Source organism: Suricata suricatta, chromosome 6 (genome assembly GCF_006229205.1).
Source record: "Suricata suricatta isolate VVHF042 chromosome 6, meerkat_22Aug2017_6uvM2_HiC, whole genome shotgun sequence".
NCBI lineage: Eukaryota > Metazoa > Chordata > Mammalia > Carnivora > Herpestidae > Suricata > Suricata suricatta.
The window spans coordinates 50,948,010-50,973,525 of NC_043705.1; the positions used below are offsets into that span (position 1 = coordinate 50,948,010).

The 25,516-nt window shown below is 43.9% G+C and overlaps 1 protein-coding gene across 2 annotated transcripts; it reads left to right on the forward strand.

The window, feature by feature from the left end:
- Positions 1-7,168: 7,168 nt before the first annotated feature.
- Positions 7,169-16,231, forward strand: TMEM174 (transmembrane protein 174). 2 transcript variants are annotated; one of them, XM_029941466.1, is made up of 2 exons: positions 7,169-7,875; positions 16,043-16,231. In XM_029941466.1, the coding sequence occupies exons 1-2, from the start codon at positions 7,241-7,243 to the stop codon at positions 16,044-16,046; spliced, it is 639 nt and encodes a 212-aa protein (XP_029797326.1). In that variant the 5' UTR covers positions 7,169-7,240; the 3' UTR covers positions 16,047-16,231. The 2 variants fall into 2 exon arrangements, with proteins under 2 accessions (XP_029797326.1, XP_029797325.1); XM_029941465.1 differs by lacking the exon at positions 16,043-16,231 and adding an exon at positions 8,063-10,173.
- Positions 16,232-25,516: the final 9,285 nt, after the last annotated feature.

The window sequence follows — 25,516 nt, forward strand, 5'->3', positions numbered from 1 at the left end:
AGTCTCCATGGAAGATTGTATTTCCAGAGGATGGCAACATCTCTCCTATTCCACATGCACTGTGACCTTGACACTCCTCCCACAGAGAGAAAGAATCTAATTCTATTCCTTTTGTATCTGGCTTGGCTTAGGGGTTTGCTTGAACAACAGAATGAAATGGAAGTGATATTCTGGGACTTCCAAGCTAGGTCATACGATCCCAGCTTCTACCTGGGACCCATGGAATGCTCCCTTGTAGGACACTCCCTCTTGAGAGCCAGGCACCATGCTGCGAGAAATCATACAGAAAGACCAGAGGTAGGAGCTCTGGTACACAACCTCACTGAGCCTAGCCACAGCCAGCAGAACTCTCCGCTCTGTGAGTGAAGTCTTGGACGTCGAGCTCAGTCTGTACGTCGAGCTGACAGATCGCTGCATTCCTAGCAGACTGCCCAACAAAACTCAGTCAGCCTATGGAATTGTGTTTCAAGCCATAAAGTTCGGGGGTGGTTTGTTATATAGCAATAGAGCACTGGAAGGTCCAGCCAGTTCTCTTTCCCGATTTACTGTGTATCCTTTCAGTGGTATTTTAAGCACATACATTCAATGATAAGCATATAGCTCTTTCCCCTTGCAAATGGTAGCATAGTAAATACACTATACAACAGTATACAATGCATCTTAGAGATAATCTCATACCTGTCCTTATAGACCTGCTTGCTGTTTTTGGGGGGGCGGTGAGGAGGGGCAGAGAGAGAGGGAGAGAGAGAATCCCAAGCAGGCTCTGCACTGACAGCGCAAACATCCATTGTCTATTCTGCTAAGACACTCTTTCATGTAAAGTATATATGTAGGTTACATTTCTAGAAGAAAATATCTGCATCTTCTTGAATTCAACTATATGTGCATTTAACATTTTAATAAATATTGCCAAATCACTCTGCTCCAAAAAAAGACATTGTGCCAAGTTATAGTCTCACAATTTAAAGTTGTCTGTTTTCCAACACTCTTGCCACAACAGTACCTTTACCAAAGTTTAAATATTTTTTTCCCTTGGATTCTTATTCAGGTTATGGATTATCGTGGCAAAAAATGAGCTTAATCCTTGATCTCTATTTCATATCTTGATATGTCTTGTTTGAGAAACAAGATACAGCTGTGGTTGTATCAAGCAGTCATTTTTGTCAGAATATTAAAAATAAATCATATGGATTTGGGAAAGGTTGTATGAGCTGTTATGTAAAAAGAGAGCCAAAGATTAATGTGATTCCATTTTTATAGAGTGGATAAGCTTTCTGTAAAATTAATGTGATTCCATTTCTGTAAAATTATAAGCCACGATCAAACAAGCAAATAAAACACTCCCTGGAATTTCCTGCAAGGTCAGTGTAGACCGCTTCAGAAGGAGGTGGGTCTGTTCTCTAGATGTGGCTCTAAAAAGTTTAGGTTGAAAGAGTTAGCCAAACCAAAAGAGTGCTTTTATCAAAAGATTCTACTTTTATTTAAGTAGGCTCCACCTCCAGTGTGAAGCCCAATGTGGGGCTTGAACTCACAACCCTGAGGTGAGATGAAGAATTGGATGCTTAACTGACTGAGCCATCCAGGCACCCCAAAAGATACATGTTAATGTGCTAAAAAGCCATATTTGAACAATTAGTGAACGACCGAGATTAACTTTTCATGTTTTGACAACAGTCATAGATATACCTCAATTCTACAGAGTCATGGATCTGGGTTGATCTCCCAAATAATTCATTTGCTAAATGGCAGATTCACTAACCGTAGTTGTTTCTTTGAAGTATTTAATTTCAGTTGAGTAGCTTTCCTTTGTTGTTGTAACTGCATCTTAAGGAAAGTCATTTTGTCTCTGGTTCATTCAATCTCGTGTCTACTGCACGTGGAGACATAGAGGCAGAGTGAGGGGAGCCACGGGCGACAGCTTCGGTTTACAATGTTGTCTGTGAGGACAAGCCCCAGGTGCTCAGATAATAACTGACCCAGAAATTTTCAATAAGATGGGGTCCTGAGGAGGGACACCTGGGTGACTCAATCAGCTAAGCATCTGACTCTTGGTTTTTGCTCAGGTCATGATCTCAGGATTGTAGGACAGAGCCCCAAGCCTCAAGCCCGCTCCAGATTCTCTTCCTCTCCCTCTACTCCTCTCCCCTGCTTGTACATTCTGTCTCTAGCTCTCTAATTAATTAATTAATTACAATTTTTAAAAAGCCTTGAGCTGAGATCAAGAGTCAGTTGCCTAACCAACTGAGCCACCCAGGTGCCCCCAAGAATTCACATTTCTGACAAGTTGCTATGCTTTGAAAACCACTGCTTTATAAATTATCATTTTTAGTCATTGAATAAGGAATATCCTACAAAGGGTCAAATTTCGTACAAAATGAATGAATGAATTGCTCACCTTCATGAAAAAAGGCTCACACAGTTGTCTTAGTCACCAAATATGTGTCAGGTTTCGATGTTCAATATTCATGAGCAACAACTGCAAGAAAGAAATTGCCTGTTTTTTGTTGCACATCATGTCACTTCAATAAAAATCAAATTTTAAAATTGAAGGGAGAGACTTCCTTGCTCACAGAGACTGTAACATCTTTTCTCCTGTGTCAGAACCTTGTACTCTTTCCCTAGAGTAGGCTGAAATCTGGTCCATTATGCTCAGAGACAACAAGTGGTGGTTAGCATGATTTTGAGGAAACTAGGCTCCGTGTGCTGCTTCAGCTGAGGTCATCCGAGTGTCCTCAGCGAGGGTAAGAGGACACAGTTGCTTCCGCTAACAACAGTGGCTCAGAATGACTCAGGGGCTCAGGATTATCAGCTTCATCTGAGTTTCCATGGGTGTCCTCCTTGTGAATCTCAGGATCCCAATCCGTCACAATTAGTTCCGAACTGGCATGTTACACACTTGATGAAGTTTCAAATTGAACTTCTGTTGTCATTATGTAACGTGCATATTTGAGTTGTGTGTTTAATTTTTAGTGAGGTCAGCCCTGCAGGTACTAGAAAAAAAATTCTCTTAGGGCCACCATCGAAACTCTTTGGTTTCCTGTCCATTACTTGAGCTGAGAGTTTAAAGCGTTGAGCTTGTTAATCTTCTTTTTAACTATTCCAGGGCACTCAAATAGGGCCACCCTAATTCCACAGTCTTCATAGTCCATCGTTGCTACCACCGTGGTTAAATGTAGCAGCCACTTGGTCCCTAAGTCACTTCCTTCACCAGGCACTTCCTCACAACCTACTGCAAGTGATGCTTTGATTAGTTTTGATATTACTGCATGCCATAGTTACTAACATCCATTCTTCATTGACAAGGAGCTCAGCACTATATTTGAGGCCATGAATGTGACCAAACCAACCCCAGAATCCCATTTTTATATGTCTGTTTCCTAACCCCACTGTTAATATTATGTATCATCAGGATCCAGTTAGGGGAACTGAAACCTTACCAGCTATTTTATTTTTTATTTTTTATTTTTCCATAATATTTTATTGTCAAATTGTTTTCCATACAACACCCAGTGCTCTTCCCCATAAGTGCCCTCCACCATCACCACCACCTCTTTTCCCCCCTCCCCCTTCCCCTTCAACTCTCAGTTCATTTTCAGCATTCAGTAGTCTCTCAAATTTTACATCCCTCTCTCTCCCCAACTCTCTCTCCCTCCTCTGCTCCCCCGTGTTCTCCATTAGGTCTCTCCTGTTTTCCTGTTAGACCTATGAGTGCCAACATATGGTATCTGTCCTCTGCCTCCTTACCAGCTATTTTAATAGAAAGAATTTAATATAGGAAATTAAACAGATATTGGAGGACTGAAAAAGCAAGAAGTGAGCGCTGAGGTAACTCAGATAGTAGCAAGTTGCGGGGCAGAGGGAAGAGGCTGGAATTATGTTACAATGTAGAAGCTTGGGGAAGAGATTCCATGGAATTGGAACCCAGCTTTCTGAATTAAAAAATGCCACGTGGCTAGTGCTGGCATCTGAGGATCTTGGGCAAAGAACCTCTGGAGAGGTTCATATGCGTGCTCACATCCAGCGTGCTGAGCACACGGAGAGTGGAGGGAGAGAGCATGGACGCTCCCTGCCCTTCCCCCACACCATCGGCCTGTTCCTGTGTTATATCCATTCATAATAAACTGGTGATCTAGTAAACACAACCAACAATCGAAAACCTCTGGGGAGGAAGCACCGTGGGGCTGGTGCTGGTCATTTAAAAAAAATTAACATGCATTGTATTAGTTTCAGGGATACCACGTAGTTACCATCCACCACCATGCACAGTTACAGAATTTTTCTTGCAATGAGAACTTTTAAAATGTACTCTTAAAAAAATAAAAAATAAAAAATAAAGTTACCAAAAAAAAATAAAATGTACTCTTAGGCAACTTGCAAATATACAATACGATGCTGGTATTTTTGAAGGGGCACTGTCAGGCTGGTCTGGGTGTGTTGCAGTGGGGAACGCCTGGAAATTCGAACCGTCATTGCCAGAATGATGAAATCTACTGACAGTAACAGCAAGCAAAATAGGAGATAGAAATGTCTTTCTCTTGCAGTCTTCCTCCAGTGCCCCCTACTGGCAGAGCCTAACATGGAGTCACCTGGCAAAGGAAAAATCTCCTTGGTGGATAGTACCTAAGGATGGTTGATTATCAGCATAGGCTTCTTTTCATTTCTTTTCTCATACTAAAATAATTGTATTGTTTTAAATGTCTCTTTCCATGCTAAAATACATGAATGGTCGAAATAACATGCAATCTACTCAAATGTAAATGTAATACTTACACTACATAATTCTAGAAGTTATCTACATATGGAAATAATGTATATATAAGAATTATATTAAACAGGTCATTAATTAAGTAAGATCTAAATGAAGAAGAGAGAAATCCAAATTACTTTAGAGGGAAAAGCAGAGTTAGATGTTATTTTGTGGTTGTGTGTGTCCAGGGCCCAACTGCCATGAAGCTGCCGTTGTCAAACCTGCAAGTGACCCCAGGGCCCTGGAACTCAGCACAACCTAACTGTTAACAGGATGAAATGATACCCTTTATATAATATTAAATATTATATATTAAATATCCAGAATCACGCCTGGTCCATAATATGTGTTCAATAAACCTTAACACTTTTTTTTGTGATATAAGCACATAAGCTCCCCCCCCCTTCATTCTGTTCGTGTGATGTATTACATTGATTGGTTTTTGAATGCTGAACTATCCTTGCATTCCAAGAAAAAAAATCCCACTTGGTTGTTATAGCATATAATTATTTTAACGTGTTGTTGAATTCAGTTTGTTAGGGTTTTTTCTTTTCTTAATTGCTATTTACCATATACAAAGAGTTTGAGCTTTTGGGGTGAGAACTAAATCAAGGCGACCTTGAAAGTTTAACAGAATCCTGGACTGTCTGCTCTGAAAGTCATTCCAGTCGCGCTTTCATGGGGTATTTTCATAAAGGTGAGCTCTCTGCCCTGCTCTTTCAGTCTTCCCAGTTACTCTCTTAGCTGCAAATGGACATAGCTACAGACAAATGAGAAACATCAACTGATGCTTTAGAGGAAGAACTTTGAGAGCCTAGCCTTTTCTAAATGCCAGGGACTGTTTCAACTGTTAACTCAGGGTTTAAGAGCATGAAAAGAATGTCAGGCTAGCTGATCAGAATTTTTATGGTAAGAGAGAAAAGCTGGCCTCTCTGGGTCTTTGACCTAGCTCAGTGGGAAAAGCGGCAGAGCGCTTCAAATGCACCACCACCCAATCCTGGCTGCTAAAGGACACATCTGGGAAGATACCTGAGAGGGGTCACCTGCTCGCTTTCCCATCTGGAACTGAAGTTAGAGATTACAGGCCTTGTCCTGTAGCAGAGGGGAGGCATTTTTGGTGGGGAACAAAGTCTCCCTGGTCTGCCAGGAGCACTTGGGATTGAACTTGGAGAAAGTTAACAAAGATTCTGATGATAAAAGCCACTTGGGGCATTTATACTTCCTTGGAAATTTTGATTCTGTTGGTCTGAGTTAGGAACTTGGATTTTGCCTTTAAAGAAAGTGGCCCTGGTGATTTTTATCATTAGGAAAGTTTAGAGGCCTTGTCTAGGGCAAAAGGGCAATTATTTTCTTGGACCTCTGCTCATTAATGGAAAGGGACCTAATATAATATTTAACCACTTAAGAGAGACATCTGTTTGGATAAGGCCTGTCCAGGAAAGGAAGGGGATTACAGTTACTATTCAGCAGAGTAACAAATTCACGGGGCCGCTTTCAAGTTCTGTAATTATGAATGACCGATAATGTCATTAAAGATCAAGCCTTCTTCTCTGAATTAGCTTGAGCTTGGTTGCAAACATAGGCTTTAAAAACCACTGAGCATGGAGCCTGCTGGAGATTCTCTCTCTCCTTCTGCCCCTCCCCTCCAAAAACATTAATAAAAAAAATGAAATATTCCCTTTTAAAAAAAGCCATTATTAACCTCACCTTGGAGACCAGGGATGTGCTACCACCATGGAGGGAAGGTCTGCAGCGGGTGTCCCCTAGATGGTGGGTCATACCTGATGCTCATTCAACTTTGGCCATTGATGTGGTGCCTAGGAAGGTTTCCTGGGGCGGGGTGTCCTTGCTCACCCCCAGCTGGAACCGTTCCCCAATGCTAAAAGCAAAAAGCACATGGGCTGGTCATAAGACAGCAGAGCCTAAGAGCTTGGTGAGGGTTGTGGGTGGTTAAGAGTCATCATAGGTGGAGCCCCCGATGTGGGAAGGATGACACAGTCAAGAAATGCGTGTCTGCACCCTTCTAGGGAGCTCAACCAGCAGGAAAAGTGGGTTATGTGTCCGAGCATGTGATGGGGACATCAAGGTCCCCTGCCCTGCAGAAGCCCTGGAGGTCCCTCTGCCATTTCCACAATCCTAGTTTTGGCAGGATGCAAACAGGGACTGGGAGCAGCGCCTTTAACATCTAGAAAAGCAAGTCATGGCACAAAAGGACAGGCTCAAGTACTTTTGAATGAATGAATGTGAATGAGAAAGAGCTTGTCATTGAATCGTAAGACAGAAGCCTCCAAACATGGACAATGAATAAGAAAACTTCAAGCTTCATTTCTCAGACCTTTATTCTTCTAAACAAAGTTCAGGACTCTGCCTGTTATACTCTGTTAACCACAGAGGCCCAAAGTTCTTCCATAACTAATCGGAGCCTGTGACTGCCTTGCTCTGCTCTGAGGAGCTCTCGCAATCCCTTTCCCCTCTCGAAAGTGGGGTGACTGCATGCGGACCATGGAGCAGGGCAGCAGCCCCGCGGAGGACTTCCCTCTTAACGTGTTTTCGGTCACTCCTTACACACCCAGTACTGCTGACATCCAGGTGTCGGATGATGACAAGGCAGGGGCCACCTTGCTCTTCTCAGGCATCTTCCTGGGACTAGTGGGGATCACCTTCACCATCATGGGCTGGATCAAATACCAAGGTGTCTCTCACTTTGAATGGACCCAGCTCCTTGGACCCATCCTGCTGTCAGTCGGTGTGACATTCATCCTGATTGCTGTGTGCAAGTTCAAAATGCTCTCCTGCCACGTGTGCAAAGAAAATGAGGAAAGGGTCCTGGATTCGGAGCAGACAGCAGGAGGACAATCATTTGTTTTCACTGGTATCAACCAGCCCATCACCTTCCATGGGGCCACTGTGGTGCAATATATCCCTCCTCCCTATGGCTCTCAAGAGCCCCTTGGGATCAACGCAACCTACCTGCAGCCAGTGGTGAACCCCTGTGGTCTCATACCACCTGGAGGGGTGGTGACGGCCACGCCAAGTCCTCCTCAGTACTACACCATCTACCCTCCAGAGAACGCCGCGTTTGTTGGCGAGCAAGACTACCCTTCGACTGTGGCTGGTGCAAATGACAGGTATGTTGTGTGTAGAGGGGATGCTCCCCCTGCAGCTGTCACAGTCACAGCCCATGGCGTTGTCTGGTCTGTAAGGAAGGTGTTGGGAGAATGCAAACGTCTGTGTGGCCTGTTCCCAGGATGGCGGCGTCGGCTCAGAGAGGCGCCGTGGGCTGTAACGGGTCTGTGTTTTCTGCTCCCATGCCAGGTCCAGCCCTGATGCTGACCAGCTGGAAGAGACACAGCCGGGAGAAGAGGACTCCGGCTGCTTCTCTCCTCCTCCCTATGAGGAAATATACTCCTTCCCTCGCTAGACCATGATGCTGAGGGAACAGCATTTAAGTCATTGTTGCCGATGAATGAAGTGTTGGATGCTATGACTTTCAGAGGTTGGACAGTAGGACAGCCCAGGCAGCCTGATGGATACCACTCAAGGGGGTAGGGGTATGAGGGGAAATGGGAAGTAAAATGTCTCAGATTGTTAAAAATTAGGCCCAGGGTTCGGGGACATTTCCTTCTGGTACAGCTGGACATCCCTGCATATGGTTCATGGGCAGGAACTTCACTTCTTTGTCCACAACCCACCCCTTTCCTATAGGATGACACCCGTGTCTCAAATTTAGCTCCAGCAGCCAAGGCAAACATCACGGCTGTTGGGACTCTAGGAGTTTCCATGGAATGAGAGTGGGGAGGGGGTGGGCAAGGAGCAGACAAGAGAAAATAGGCTCAACAAGAGATTTACCTGTTTTCAGCCCCTCAAAGGGGGTTTGCAGATTCCCAAACAACTTGGTTGCTGTCTGGGGTCCCCTGAAGGCTCTGGGCATCTTAAAGGCTGCAAAACATGTTAGTAGTGGAGTAAAAGAAAATAATGTCTCCTGTTCAAGAAATATTAGATAGCTGGCTACAAAATAAAATAATAACCCTGTAAAATAAATAATAATAGGACGATTAGTCAATAAATCCATAAGCTACCACTAGGTCCCTGGGAATACTGGCAAGGCTAAAGCTTGATGTGTCCACCCAGGCTGGGATCTCTGCTGGATGCAAGCCACATGGGCCCAGGGACCAACAGAAAACAGGTGCTTCTCTAAGCACCTTTCGATGAGTTCTGCTGAATTAGACAAAATAGAGCCTCATGTCCATACCTGGAAAATCATGGATCATGGAAACAATCTTTATGGTCAAGACAAGCTCACCTTCTATATAAAATCTCCCTGAATCTGAACTGTGTAATAAACCACCAGCAAAGATGGAAGACTTTAGAAGAGATAGTTACATTCATCGAGTTTTAAAAGAAAATATTCCCCTTATTTTCCTGCCACTGGAGATAAGGGAGGCTCATCCCAGAGGAAGACAGGATTCAGCAATTCCTTAAAATTTTGCTACCATGTTTATATATGGAGTGATTTTTACTAATTTGTATCACAAACATCTCATTTTCCAAGGATACGATTAAAATATGCTTGGTTTATTATTGTTGTGATTTGCATTATATTTTAGGAAAAAAACCTTTTTATATGTGAATTCATTTTAATGTCAAAGTTTCAGTGCCCAGGCCAGGACCTTTAGGGCCTTGTCAGCCTTGTAAGCCATTTTAGTCTGTGTCTACAGAGCAACTGCAAAGCCACTGAACGGTCTTAATGAGGAGGGAGCTATGGTAGGATTCTGAACACTTACTAGTTAGGGTAAAACCCAGCATCACAGAGGGTGTAATTTTGACCTTGCTGGCAAAGCTCAGATCTAAGTGACCACAACACCAGGAGACACCCTTCTCCACCCTCAGCCTTCAGCGGGGCACCGTGGGTGGGTGGGTGTGTCCGGGCCATCTATATAGAATTCAAAAGAAAGCTAAAAGGTCTTGTTCATCAAAGGAGACAGGTTGTTGTGTGGGAACATCTCCTGGGAGCCGACTTGGGCTGGGCCTTTTGGCTGGAGAGACTCATGACAGCTCAGGATCTTGACAGGGCGGGAGTCCTTACCTAGGACTGTGAAGTGAGGCCCAGCCACTAAGGGGAAGAAGCTTTCACAAAGCTCCTGGGACTTCTTGTTCTGCATGGGCCAACCAAGGACTGGATCTCTTGTGCAATCTGGGGGTGCATTCCCCTCCTGCAGAACTCCAGAGGAAGGGGTGCCACAGAGTGAAGCTCTTCCCAGAGCCTGTGATCAATCGATCCTTTCTCTTTGCCTCCACTGTGCTGGGCACCAGGCTGAGTTTCAGGCTCTTTGCTACAAACCAGCCCGTTAAATAATGCTCTCCCCACTTTTTTCTTTGGTAGAAGGTGGGGGTACGTCATAAAAATAAAGCCTCTTGTTTGTGAAGACCTGGCTATGGGTGTCTGTTTTCAGCTTCTGACCTCTAGGGCATCTCATGGGTCTTGTTTACTGTCGGATCCCTGGAGCAGAGCTGGCGGAAACCCTGTTCCCCAGGCGCCTGGTGTTTCTCCCCCAAACAGATGCTCCTCCTCATAGTAACCGTAGTCAGGTAGACTCCTTTTTACCAACAATTTAACCTTCCCACCTCGTTCTCAGTAGTGTCCCTGCCCATCAAGGTAACCAGGGTGCTGCTGGGAGAAGGCAGCCTGCACCACTTGGCATTCACCAAAGGCCTCGTGCAGGGCCCTCTGCACAGCCAACACGGGCTCCTGTGAATAACAAGTGTGAGATAAACAAATGAAGAACTTTTCAAATGGCTAATACATGACAACTTCAACTTAGCTGTTCTGTTGTTTTCTACGTTATGAAAAATTTCAAACAAATACAAGGGCCCCTGTGGGGCCGTCCTTTACCCAACCTCAACTCATGGCCAATCTTGTTTCATTTACACCCCTACCCACAATCCCCCAACTAGCTTTGTATTATTTTTTCCCAGGGTTTTTCATCATTTTGTTTTATTTTTTAAAGCCTTTTTCTTTGTTTTTAAATTGAGGTATAATTGACATATAGCATTATGTTAATTTTAGGTGTACGATATGATTTGATAGTTGTATAACCCAGCTGGATATTTATTTATTTACTGAAGGAGGGAGAGAGTGTGAGAGGCAGGGAACGGGGAGGGGAGGGGGGAACAAAGAGAGAATCTTAAACAGGCTCCATGCTCCCGACACAGGCTCGATCCCATGATCCTGGGATCATGACCTGAGCCAAAATCAAGAGTCCGATGCTTAAGTGACTGAGCCACCCAGACACCCCCAAATGGATTTTTAAAACAGTAAATCATGTCATCTTAAAATATTTCATCGTGTATCTTTAAAAGGTAAAGACTCAAAAAAGAGTCATGTAATTATTACTCCTAAAAAATGTACATTGTCTTAAAGTCATCAGATATCTAATCAGTGTTCAACTTACCCCAATTTTCTCTATTTTATGTTTACCTCTTCATTTTGCTTGAATCAAAAACCAAATGAGATTAGCGTTTTGCTAAACACCCTTAAGTTCCTAGTTACATTATACTGTATTTTGGGAGACAGACAATTGGCAAATGGTTCATAATCGCAGATTCATATTTATGAAATCTAACTTTCCAAACAAAAATGTTTTTCAAGATTTTTCACTTTATATCTCCCCCTGTCACTTCCCTGAAACCCTAAGACTTCCCTGGAAGGAGAAACTTATTTCTTCTCATTTTTGTTAATTATTAGAGATCTTTCTAAACACAGGCCTAGAAAAAAAAATATACATGAAAACACCAAGAGATTTTTAAGTGAATGTTTAGTTGACAATTATGTGTTGCTGAATATTTTCAAGAGTATCTGAAAACTCTGGCAACCTTTAGCAGTTTCAACCTGATAGGCAAAACATTTTTAGGGACAAAAAGTTATCTTCAAAAATCATAAAAACTCTTTGGAACATTTCAGAAGTGGAAACCAGAGTCTCCTCCTTAAGAGATAGTGGGCAAAACCTCTTGCTAAATATTAAAACTACCCGGTACAATTTAACTCACAGAGGTTATTGATTGTGAACCTCTCACCAATGAGTTCCCAATTCTCCTCAAATTAAAAAAGAATATGCTTTCTAGACACGCCTACAACTCTTCCTCTGAAGGCGGATAAGTGTGTGTGTGCATGTCTGTTCACGTATACCCTCGTATAGAATGTGATTTATGGATTTCTTGCTCATTTACTACTAGTAAATCATCAAGAGTTTTATGTCCCAGGCAGTCAGCAGTTGGTTATAAAATCAACAGAGAGCCGTACTAAATAAACCGTTACCGGACTGCTCTTAAGAACTTGATGACAAATCAGAAAGTGAAGACAACTCCGGGGGAATGATTCTCACCTGCCTCTGGGATACCACAAAGGTCTCAAACAGGGGAATTTTATTTGCTTTGAGCTTTTAAGAAGATTAATAACCAGATGAACTGGGGAGGAAATCAGTTTTCTGGGTTCCAGAAGTTTTCTTCTGGAACAAAGAATTTGTCCTCCAGCACAAAACCTACATGTGTGTAAATCATAGACACAAATATGTGTGCTGGAGTCTGGGCTCACACACAAGGGGCTGAAAGTGAAGCTTCTGTAAGGAGACAGAGCCTTTCCTGTTTGAATCTTCCCATTTATTAGTTTAAAACCTAAATTTTTAAAAGATGGAATGTGTATATGCATACTTTTTAAAATAGATTTAGTGTGTCTTAATAAATACATAAGGTCTGGTAATAATACTTTCTGGAGCAGAAGAGGGGAAACTCATTTTTCACATTAGTCCATGCTAAATGGACTAAAAATTAATGGATTTTGAAGTTTTTACTTATTTTGAGAGAGAGAGAGAGAGAGAGAGAGAGAGACAGAGCATGATCAGGGAAGCAGCAGAGAGAGAGGGAGACACAGAAGAGGAAGCAGGCTCCAGGCTTTGCACTGTCAGCACAGAGCCTGACACAGGGTTCGAACCCATGAGCTGTGAGATCATGACCTGAACTGAAGTCAAACGCTCAACCAACTGAGCCACCCAGGCGCCCCTAATGGATTTTTTTTTTACCATGCTCATTTACTACCTGTTCACAAAATTATTTTTAGAATAGAGGAAGAAGAGAAGGAAATGATCTTTCTCCATGTACTTTACAGTTAACGTCATCTTCTTGAGTCCTAGGACAAATAATTTTCATTGCCACTGCTGCTTATATATGTAACAGAAATACACACAAGACACATTGATGCAAATGTAGTATGTACATACTGTGATATGAATAACATTTTTACACGGACATACACACCTCTGGCCTCGGGGAAGAGAACAGTGTTCACTGTCCATCGCTCGCCCTGCGTGTGAAAGATTTTCACACATATATGTTCCTGCTAAAGTCCTGTGCTGGCTAATGTTCAAGGTTAGGTAAACACTGACTAATGTCAATGGAACAGCAACACACAGAGAGTCATGAGTCAGATTCCACAAGGTCTTTCTTTGATAAGTTTCTCAACCCAGCCTCTACCTCCACACCTTGAAAACTCACCATAGCAGCAATTCACGAACCTTGGTCCCTTCGGGGGTGAAACTGAGAGTAATTAAGTTACACGATTTCCTCATCTGAAGGAGCTGCGGGATTCACTGTGCCCCCTTCCTGCCTTTCCCACTCTGGATGGGTCCGTGCAGGGAGCAGCTGCCGCAGCCGCCGGGCTCTTTCCCTCCTGCTTCCTCCTGCCTTCCAGCCGAGGCTTTTCCATCTGGGCCTCTGGGGCTGGTCTGATCCCTCTTCAGCCAGGAAGGACTCCCTGATCCCTCAACAGTCTGAACAGGAGCCACGAAAACATGCTTGGAATTTTTCAGAAGGCAAAGAGACTGCAAAGGGAAAACAAAAAGCTCCATCTACAAAGCTCCAAGGAGAACAGGCTTAGACTAGAGCGTGTCTCTGCCTCATTCGGCCCCTCAGAGGTCACAGTGGGCTCACTTTGGGGGTCACCTTTCTGGTCCCTGTGCTTCAGTGACACCTGGCTGACTTCCCAGCTTACTCTGTGGTTCTTGAAGGCCAATGGCAGGAGGCACCAGGGCTACTTAGACTTGTATACCTGGCGGATATTCTCACAAAACTGAACAAAGGCCGTTTGTCACTTCAAGGGAAATAACCGACAGCATTTATTGCCAACAATAACATTCGACCTTTCAAGCGGGCATTAGAATTCTTGAATGTTTTATTTGTCATCATGAACTTGACAACTTCCCCAAAGGTGGATTTTATTTTTGAGATCCAAGTGGTATTTTAAAATGTGATTTTAGGGGTGCCTGGGTGGTTTGGTCTGTTAAGCGTCTGTCTCTTGGTTTCAGCTCTCACAGTTCCTGAGTTCGAGCCCCATGTCTGGCTCTGTGCTGACAGGGTGGAGCCTGCTTGAAATTCTCTCTCTCTCTCTGTCTCTCTCTCTCTCTTTCTCTCTCTCTCTCTCTCTCTCTGCCCCTGCATGGCTTATTCTTTCTCTCTCCTTCTCTCTTTCAAAAAATAAACAAAAAAGATTTAAAAAGTGATTTTTAAAAATATTACACAATGAAATGTGTTAACATTTGAAAGGTTGGCTTAACTCAGTGAATGAATATTTTCCACATGAGCACTACATATTACAAAATCATGTGCATGTAAAAAATACATTCAACATGCTAGATAGACCAATGGATTTTAACGGAAGAGACCACAAAATATTCATTGATTTGATTTCAGGTACTATACTGCAGCCAGCCTTTAAGAAACTGCCGTGTGAGTGTTGGTGTAGTATCAAAGAATAATATCGACAATAATCTGAAAAGCTTTAGAAATATTTCTATATTTTTGAACTTACACATCTGTGGAAACAAGATTCTCTTCATATAATTCAACCCGAACAGCACATTGCAAGGGATTCAATGTAGAAACAGACACGACAATCTGCCATCTGTTAAGTTGGATACTTAAAAAAATTTTTTTAAAACATGTATTCATTTTTTTATTTTTATTTTTTTAATAGTTTGTCAAACTGGTTTCCATACAACAGCCCGTGCTCTTCCCCCCAAGTGCCCTCCTCCATCACCACTGCCTCTTTTCCTCCTCCCCCTTCCCCTTCAACCCTCAGTTCGTTTTCAGTATTCAATAGTCTCTCATGTTTTGCATCCCTCTCTCTCTCCCCAGCTCTCTTTCCCCCTTCCCCTCCCCCTGGTCCTCCATTAGGTTTCTCCTGTTCTTCTGTTAGACCTATGAGTGCAAACATATGGTATCTGTCCTTCTCTGCCTGACTTATTTCGGTTAGTATTCATTTTTTGAGAGACAGAAAGTGATAGTGTGAAAGGAGGAATGACAGAGAAAGAGGGAGACATAGAATCCAAAGCAGGCTCCAGGCTCTGAGCTGTTAGCACAGAGCTTGACGTGGGGCTTGAACTCATGAACTACAAGACCCTGGCCTGAGCCGAAGTCAGATGCTTAACCGACTAAGCCCCCCACATACCTCTAAGTTGGATACTTTCATAAAAATTTGCAAAATTGAAAAGAAATACCATTCTTCTCACTTTCCACTTTAGAAAAATATGTTATTTAACACATAAAGGGTATATAATTGTAATTTTTTGCTTTTTAAATTTTTTAAAAGTTTATTTATTTAAGAAATTTCTACACCCAGCATGGGGCTTGAACTCACAATCCCAAGATCGAGTCTCACGCTCTTCTAACTGAGCCAGCCAGGTGCCCCTGTAATTTTTATCATTATGTTTTAATTTTTTTGATGATTCTGGAGCCATTTTAAATTTTTTCTATCCTTATTGACATATTATTGACAAGTAAAATTATAAGATTTTAAAGTATATAATGTAATGATTTGATATACAATATACTAATACATACTAATATATAAATAGATTTGATATAAAATAAACTAATCTTATAATGAATAAACAATATTTAGTTTTTTGTCTTAATTTCTAATATGGAAAATACTAATGGATATCCCATAATAAAAAATTCTTTGGATTCTTCAATATAGTTCAAAGGTATAAAAGGTTTCCAAGAGCTTAAGTGTTGAGGACAGCTGGCCTATACTATTGGGGTAGAAAAGAAGGCCTGTTAGTGTGTCTACCAAAAACACTACATTTCCCAGCCTCCTTTGCAGATAGTATAAGCATGTGATTAAGTTCTGGCTAACTGGATGTAAACAGAAGTTTGGGGACAGGGCTTCCAGAAAGACTGTGTGGAAAATCCATAGCTAGGGGAATTCCTTTTTTGACTTTTGCCTTTTCCTCATTCTGACAGATGACAACTTATATGTGATCACAGAAGACCCAGCAGCCAGCTTGGACCATAAGGTGACCTTGAGAAAAGAAGCTATTTGTTATAAAGATGGAGGAGACAGACAAACAGTTGGGTTTTTAGTGACAATCGTGATTCTGCCTGATTGTCTACTCCAGACTTCTTTAAAATGAAAGAGAAATTTTAAAATCTTGTTTAAGCCATTATTATTTTGACTTTTCAGTTTCATGTAGGGAAACCTAGTTGGTACCCCTAAGTGTGACAATGTGCTAACATTAGCCACAAAGGACCTCACTCTACCTGGATTCTATACCTATTTCTGTAAGAGTCACCTTAAGGTGGCAACCGAGCAGCCATTTCTCTGGAGGCTGGAGGAGAACACGTGCACAGACGACCTCCCCGCCCCTCACCTGCAGACCTGGGATGTCCTGCCCCATTTGGAAGCAGCCAATCATGAAGCTCCAGCTTCCCATCACCCTGACAGAAGAGGCGACCTATTCCATCCCGCCACGCCCCGGAAAGGCCCTTATTTGATAATCTGCCCTCCCAAGATCAAACCCAGAACCCCTCACCCATAAACCCCCCTTCCCCGCATCGCCTATCAGGCGCGGCATCCCGGACTCCCCACTCCTCGGGTCATGGGACCTCGCCCGGGAATCGCAGATCCCAATAAAGGCTTTCTTGGCTCCATAATGTGGTGTCTTTTTCCTCCCATCTCTGCCTCCATCTATTAAATCTTACATTTGGTGCCGAAACCCAGGAGGAGATAGTAGCTCAGCAGCTAGCTGAGCTCTCTCCTCCCCGATTTGGGATCTAACCTCGGTGCTGGAAATGGAAACTGTCCCAAAGGCCGGGGTCCTCCTGTGGAGCTTCTGGTCCAGGATCCAAACCCTACCCCACCAACTAATTAGGTGAGTTCCCCGATTATCCGAGCCTCCGTCGGCGTCCTGTCCTAAATCGCGGCCGCGTCAGGATAACCCCTCCGCCATAGCCCCAGGGGCTACTCCAGTGGTATACAGTCCCAGTGGCTATATCCGCTCGGGCCTCCTGGGTTGGGGAGACGTCCTCTCCTAGGATGAGCCAACTCTCCATTCCGAGTCTCGTGTCTGAACACAGGGACGCCTATTTCAGTCCCGAGACTTTAGGCCGGATATTATGGGAATTTCCCAATCTAAGCCAGAACTCACAAAACCAGCGCTCACCCTTTACAATGCCGTCTAAAGAACTTCCCACTCCTTGGTTATGCTAATGACCTCCGCGTTACCGCCACATCCGTTTCTGCACTACCGTGCGGCCCCTTTATAAGCTAGATGACCAATCTCAGTGGCCTCCAGAAGGGTCCCTTGATTTCCAAATTCTCACGGACCTAGATAATTTCTGCTGGAGGCAGGGCAAATGGGCAGAGATTCCTTACGTTATGGCTTTTTTGGATCTGCATTGCCGCCCCTTGGCCCACACTTCCCAACCCCCTACTGCCTGAATCCCTGCTTCCCTCCTCCCTGACCTCTGACCCCTAGGGTGATCTTACGGCCAGCCCCTCCTGCTTCTCTTCCCAGGGACCAGCCCCACTCCCCGCCACCTCTCCTCTGGGGACCCGTCCCCCTCCTGCTGCCTCTCCTCCGGGGGCCTGCCCCCCTTCCTTAGCAGCCCCTAACACCACTCTAACCTGTGCTCACCAACAGCCTTAAAATGCCCCCGCGCCGGCCATCTCACCTTTCAGGGAAGTGGCGGGCGCGGAGAGGCTTGTTAGCGTTCATGTGCCCTTTTTCCCTACAAGATCTGTTGGCTATAGAAAAGCCCTTGGGTCATTCTCCTCGGACCCCTCGCAATTCATAAAGGAATTCCAATATTTGGCCCAAGCATATGATCTCGCCTGGCAGGATATCCAGGTAATCTTGACCTCTACCTTAACCTCAGAGGAAAGGAAACAAATCCAGGCAGCTGCTAGCGACCACACAGACCAGATCCATATTACCGATCCTATTGGGACAAAGGCCATACCGGCAGCCGACCCTAATTGGGATTACCGGCAACAGGGAACTGGCCACAGGCGGCAGGATCATATGATCCAATGCTTGCTGGCAGGCATGCGAGCAGCCCCAAATAAGTCTGTTAATTTTAATAAGCTCCCAGAAATTATCCAAGAGCCCAATGAGAACCCGCAGCGCAGTGTAAGGCCGTCCTCTCACTCTTGGTTTTGCCTCCACTGGCCAGAAGGCCTGGTTCCCATGTTCCTTGTCCTAGTTTTGTTGTGTGTTGTCTTGGTTTGTTTGGACTGATGCTATGGGACAGACTCAAACTACCCCTTGACTTTAATCTCAAACCATTCCAAGGACTAGGGAAAGAGCTGACGGATTTAGGCTTAAAGTAAAAAAGAGAAGGTCTCCATCTTTTTCCAGGAACGAATGGCCAACCTTCAACGTTGGATGGCCACACACTGCCCCTCCCCCACCTTATTAAAACCTTTTCTTTCTCCTAGGATCCTACCACAGCCTCCGGAGAAACCGAGACACAACTCCGAGGCCCCTCCCCCTCCTTAAATGCATATTAAATAACTTCTCCAGTTTCAGGAAAAGAGGAAAGAACTATGGCTTTAACCTAAAGCTATCCTGGCTGCGGACACTGCCAGCTGGACTGGCCGACATTCTCTGGGACTGATAACCCCCAGAGAGCTCCTATAACCTTAACCTTGCCTCTTCTGCCTTCCTCCCACTCTCTGTTTCTGTACCTACTTGGATGTAATATGCCTCATTGCCTCCTCCCAACCTCGGAGGCTAAGAGCAAAGTGCACTTCCATAGTCATCTAGGTCTTGGGAGCCAGGAAGACACTCTTGTCTTCGCTTCCACCTTGGCAATGATGCCAGTAATCTGTAAGAGTCACCTGTCTAAACCTCCGGAGGTAAACTAGTTTATCATCTAAACTTTGAATGCACATGTGCTTTTGTCTGGGGTATTAAATGGAGGTCTGGATACACGACTTCCCACCCCAGGGCCACACCGAGACGTTAGTCGGGCCCTTTAGTAAACCTGTAAACACCTGTTTTGTGGTCACTTCTGCACCTGTTTTGTCCAGTTGTCATTGTCATTGTTTTTGGTCTTATGTGTAGGTGAATGTGAATGTGTAACTCAGTCTGGCAAGCCTGCCGAGCGTCTATGGTAGCACTGAACAGCTTCTGATCGTAAGTCACAATGCTGAGACCGCTATGGCTAAGCATCACCTAAGTTCCTTTGGGACACGGCCAGATGGGCATCTGACTGGTCTCCTCATTAGAGGGGACACCCCTACCCCTTTGTCTGTCTTTGCGACACCACCTCAGAGAACATGGGGTTGGGACTGCAGAGAAGGAGACCTTATTGGTCTGGCTGAGATAAAATCATACTGAAGGGGACACTGACTCTCTTTGTGTTCCTCTGCCCTGTAGATGTGAGGACTTCTCCCTCATTCATTTCCCAGGTTAACAGCTATAATTGAAGAAAAATTTTAAACTAGAAATTCTCCTTCTCTGCCCCCTGGGGAGCCTCTCCTCTTGCACTCCCTTCCCTCATCCTTTTTCTGTACCGCCTGGGTGGGGAAAAGCCAGCCTGCCCAACTGCTCAGGTCTCAGGCAAGGCCAGCTTCTCCCTCTGCCCTAGGTGATAAGAAACAAAACACCACAAAAGTCAGATTTTTTGCACCAAATTTCCAGGTCAAAACTGAAGCACAAGCCACAACTAGTGATTGGTATATTGGTATAGGATGAGGTCCTTAGATGTTTGTGCTTTTGACTCGTGGCAAAACAACTAGGGATCTTTAAAACTGTTAAAAACCTGCTTTGTACTCAATTGGTTCATAAATTTACCATCCAAGAAAAACTCTAATATAAATAACTTTCAGTTGGTTACTAAGTCCTCAATTGGAGACTAAAGGTTCAGGCTGATGGGAAAATAAGAAAAGCAGCCCTATATGCAGGAAACTGGGGATAAAAATTGGTGATATGTAAGAAAGATATAAGAAATGAAAATGCATTTGTGTTGAGGGTAAAAGAAAGTAATTTTGTCCTAAATGAGATTGGTTGTTTGGAAAGAAGTGGCTTTGGGACTTTAGGGAAAGGAAAGTTGTAGAAGGTTCGTGAAAGGAAATCATTGAAAAGGAATTTTATGTGTGAGGTTGAGATAAATGAAATTTTAAAGATATATTGGTATAAGGTTGAAATTCTGCTTTTCTCTCCGTTCAAAAGACAAGTTTTTCCGAATTGTTGATCTGCTCTTGAGGTAAATGGAGAGTTTCTCTCTTGTCTGCCAAAAAGGCCAAAGAAGCTTTAGGGCTTCTCTTTGTCAGGTCCTTGATTGCTTAGTTAAAACTTTTAAACGTTAAAGGAGTTTGGTTTTCCTAACCACTATGTAATGCTATGCATTTATCTTTGGGATCCTTTATTGCCACTTTGGTTAAATAAGTAGAGTCTTCAGATTTGTAATAATCTGTAATTCTATTTAGGATGTGCTTTATAACTTCCTAAGGTCTTAACAAACTTCCCAGGAGTTAAATGGTAAAAAGTCTTACACAATTCGGCCCTTTTATTTAGGATGCCAGGTTACTTAAAAACACTGTTGTACCTAAAAAGCTGCCTTCAACCTGATCAAATGTTGTTTCTACCGAAGCATTTATCGTTTCTCTCTACTTAAACTGTCCGAAATTCAAAAACTCACAGTGAGTTTTCTTTTTCCATGGTGATTATAATTGTTTGCATAAGTTCAATGAGAATCTGTTCATTTTATAACAGGACACCATTAGAAATACTGGTTATTTTACCAAAGCTTTGACTGGAATGTCCTATTTGAGAGTCATGCATAGACTCAGATATGACCTGACAGCTTTACGGAACTAAGGTTGACTTTATGGAACATGGAGCCATAAAGCCTCGTGGAAATGTTGGCTGGATACCTTGCTCACAGAGTTCCCAGCAGCCTCCCCAGGTGAGTAAAGAAGGTCACTTCCTGGCAGGTGTAGGGACCTCAGCAGATGTTGGGGACCTCGGGAAGAGGAATTGGCCCACCTCAACAGGTATTCCAGGCCTGTCTCATGGAAAGTGCTGGCTTGGCTTGGCTTCTGGCCCAGAGTGGCTACTAAAATTTCAACCTGGAGATTCCTTATAAAAGGACCCAGCAAAGCAAGCCTTATAAAATCCTCATGAACAATCCTTATTCTTGTTGAGCTTATATAAATAATCAGGCCAAGGTTGTTAAGACTGAACTCGTTCCACAAAGGCATTGGTCTCAATCTGGCTATCTAAAAATGAGGGTTTTAGAGAGAAAAACTATGTTTCAGCAATGCACTACTGTAAATGTTATTCTAGTTCTGAGTGTCTTTGAATATTTGTTGTTAGATCTCAGGCTTGTTAGTCTGTGAGAATGATATCTAAAATGGGAGTCACACCTTTTCAAAAGACTTAAAGGTGAAATTCACAGATATGCAACTAAACAAAAAGTTCAGCCCCTATTAAAGTTTCAGGTATCTCTCTGGAGTTAAGTGGACTGACTCAGAAAAAACCCTCAACCTGGTGAGGTGATCCAAATCCAGTGGATCAGCTTGAACTGATCTTCAAAAAGACTCTTGACTCCAGGGATCTCTAGCCCTGCTCCAGCCACACCCCGGAAGCTGGCTGGTCTAGCATGGCAGAAGCCTGAGGAATCATCAGTCCAGTAAAATAAACTGTCCTTTCTCTTTGCCATCGGACTGGCAAATGTTGCCCCAGAAGGCTGGGGAAACAGCAAAAGTTCCTGATTATGTTCTGTTGGTATTAATTGCCTCTGATCTGGGCATGGAATTTTAACATAGCAAAAGGTAAAAGGGGAGCCTACACCTCTACCGCCAGACTCTAATGGGGGGGTCTCAAGTGGCCGCTAGACGGCCCACCAATTTGGCTAAGGTTAATCATGTACAACAGGAAAAGATGAGCCTCCGGCCGCCTTTTCAGAAGGAATCATGCAGGCATATCGCACTTGTATGCCCAAGGATCCTGAAAAACCAGGAAACCAATCTGCTGTCGTTCTTACTTTTGTAAACCAGGCAGCACCAGGTATTAGAAACCCTACAGAGAGACCCTCACCAAATTAACCATGGAGACTGGTGGACATTGGGTAAACTCTCCTTCCTAGGCCCTTTACAGGGTAAAATTCCCCTTAAACCCTAGGCCGTACTCCTTATAAAATTGTTTGGACGACCCCCTCCCATTATTCCTAACCTTACATCAGAGTTATAATTTGTTTTGTTCCTTAAAAATGATTCAGCACGATCAGGCCCCATCTAAAGGATGCATTAACTAAGGCCATTGACGCTGATATAGCCGAGCCAGAAAGCTCTATTAGTCAGTTACAACACTCCTTGGATTCCTTTGCTGAAACGGTGTTACTAAACAGGCAAGGGTTAGACTTACTACCATTACACCAAGGAGGGCTATGCCAGGCTTTAGGGGAACAATGTTGCTTCTATGCCAATAGCTCAGGAATTGTACAAGATAATCTTAGCCATGGTTCGCGGCCATCTATAAGAAAGGGCAAAAATAAGGAGCCAAAAACCAAAATTGGTATGAAAGCCTCTTCAACTAGTCTCTGTGATTAATTAGCCTCTTGTCCACCCTGGCCCAACCCATAATCTCATTCCTCCTCATAGCCCTACAGGGGCTGTGTCTGTTCTGCTGTTTTTCCAACTTTTTACAGGAACTGGTATCCAGATTCACCAACCTCGCCTCTACCCACCTGCTGCTGGTTTACCAGTACTCTCCCATTCTGACCACAAACCCCAATCATCGAGGCCCCTATCTCAGCAGGAAGTAGCCAGAGACCTGACTCCGCCCCATAACACCAAAAAGGTCGGAATGCAAGAGTCACCTTTAAGGTGGCGACCGAGCAGCCATTTCTCTGGAGGCTGGAGGAGAACACATGTACAGACGACCCCCGCCCCTCACCTGCAGACCTGGGATGTCCTGCCCCATTTGGAAGCAGCCAATCATGAAGCTCCAGCTTCCCATCACCCTGACAGAAGAGGCGACCTATTCCATCCTGCCACGCCCCGGAAAGGCCCTTATTTGATAATCTGCCCTCCCAAGATCAAACCCAGAACCCCTCACCCATAACCCCCCCCCCCCATCGCCTATCAGGCGCGGCATCCCGGACTCCCCACTCCTCGGGTCATGGGACCTCGCCCGGGAATCGCAGATCCCAATAAAGGCTTTCTTGGCTCCATAATGTGGTGTCTTTTTCCTCCCATCTCTGCCTCCATCTATTAAATCTTACAATTTCTTATGTATTTAAAAATTTTTTTTTAAAATATATTTTACTTATGTTTGAGAGACAGAGAGAGACAGTGTGAGCAGGGGAGGGTCAGAGAGAGAGAGGGAGATACAGAATCTGAAGCAGGCTCCAGGCTCTGAGCTAGTTGTCAGCACAGAACTTGATCAGGGGCTCGAACCCATGAACCGTAAGATCATGAACTGAGTCGAAGCCGTCCCCTTGAGCCACCCAGGTGCCCTCTTATGTATTTTTAAGATTAGGTTTCATCCCCATGCCAACCACTGTATTAAAGTATGATATTGAGGAAGCATTAGTCATGGTAAGCATTGTAGGCACTCAGAAATTCATTCAACCCTTTAAGCTACAAACATTTGGAGGCTATTCTCAGTATGGAGAGGGAAGCAGACAGCTTATCACTTAATTGGTGTTCTGGGGCAGGACTTAAAATGCTCTTGAGTAAATTTCATTGTCACCTACACTCATTGAACCAGAATGGCTCAAATAAACAAAGAGGCTTCCTTCTCCATTCTCCTTAATTTTGGTGGGTTGACAAATCTCATGCCCAAGATTAGCCATGTCAGTTACTCCTTCAAGCTACACTGTCGATATAGTAACTGGCTTGACTTGAAATACCGTTGTCGAAGCCAACAAACCTCGTTCATGGAGCCAGCTGTTACTAAACTCTTCTAAGCAAGGTAACTTTTTGTGGAACCTCAAAGCAGTCTCTTCCCTCCAGTTGTACAGAGTCCATTGCCATTTACTGGGAGCATCATAGTTGGGGACTGGGTATAGAAGAGATATACAAAAGCCTTACTCATGAATGCTGGAAGACTCCGGAAGAGACAGCATCTTCAGGGTCACCAAATTTACCCCAGGCTCCTTGGGTTTGGGGTGGATTCAGCCGAGACCTGACCACTGTACAGCCTGTTGAGGATTAAATATGATGATACTATTGATTAAAAACGACAGAATGTGCAGAGTTATAATTAGTAAGTCATGCTGGGAAGGCAAGGAGGAGTAAAAGCCTAGGTTGAATTAGAACACTGGCTCTGCCACTTACTAGCTAGGTGACTTTAGGCAAGTTGCTTAACCTTGCTGAGCCTAAGAAATACGCAGGTACGTTTTCTTATATAATGCCATTCATTCTAGCAGGTGGGCAAACATGGGCCAAAATGTGCTAACATAGTTGGAGAAATGACTCTTCTATTACTTTTTTCCTGCCATAATCTATCACTTTAGAATTAGATTTGCTTTCATATAACGAAAACCCCCAAATAAAATTAACTCAAACAAGATACGTTTGTTTCTCTCCTACAATGTGAAAAGCCTGAAGGTAGGTAATATAGGAGGGATCCCTATCATTAGTAGCCCAGACTCCTATCTTTCTGCCATCGTCAGTCAGCACCGGCTTTCCTCTTCAGTCATCCCATAGTCCAAGATGGCTGCTGATGCGTGGCATTATGTCTGCATCCTAGAAGGTGGAAGGATGTAAAAAAACAACAACAGGGAGAGCCTGGGTGGCTCAGTCAGTTGGGCGTTTGACTTTGGCTCAGATCATGATTTCAGTGATGGTGAGTCCCAGCTCCGAGTGGGTCTCTGCCTCCGTCTCTCTGCCCCTCCCCCCACTCACTCTCTGTCTGTCTCTCTTTCTCTCAAATATAAAATAAAACATAAAAGAATTTTAAAAGAGAAAAAGGGCATACCTCACACCTGATTTGACTCTCTTTAAAGAAAGCCTTTCTGGAAGCTCCCTCTTACACCTCCACCTCATTGACCAGTGTGGGGTCCTGTGGCTTTCCCAAGCTGTAAAGGAATTCTGGGAAACACAGCTGTTTGTTGTTACTGTGCTTCTATTACAAGGGGGAAATTGTAGAGAGACGTTGGGTAACCAACTAGCAGCCTCTTCCAGACTTGGTTCTCTCTCTTCCACTCTCTCACTTCCATCTAGATTCAACTCAAGAATTTGGAACTTTTCAGAAAACGTTTGTTTTGAATCCCTCTGCTGAACCAGAAATATTAACTTTGAAATGCCAGGATAAATACTCATGCCAGATGCGAGGCTTCAGCCAAAGACGCTTGACTTATAACTTTAGAACGACAGATGCACTCATCAGCAGGGAAGTATCAATGAGTTACAGGGCATCTGAGTTGTACAATGGGCAAGCTTTGACTGAACCACAACACCAAGGGCTTGCTGTGTCACATATT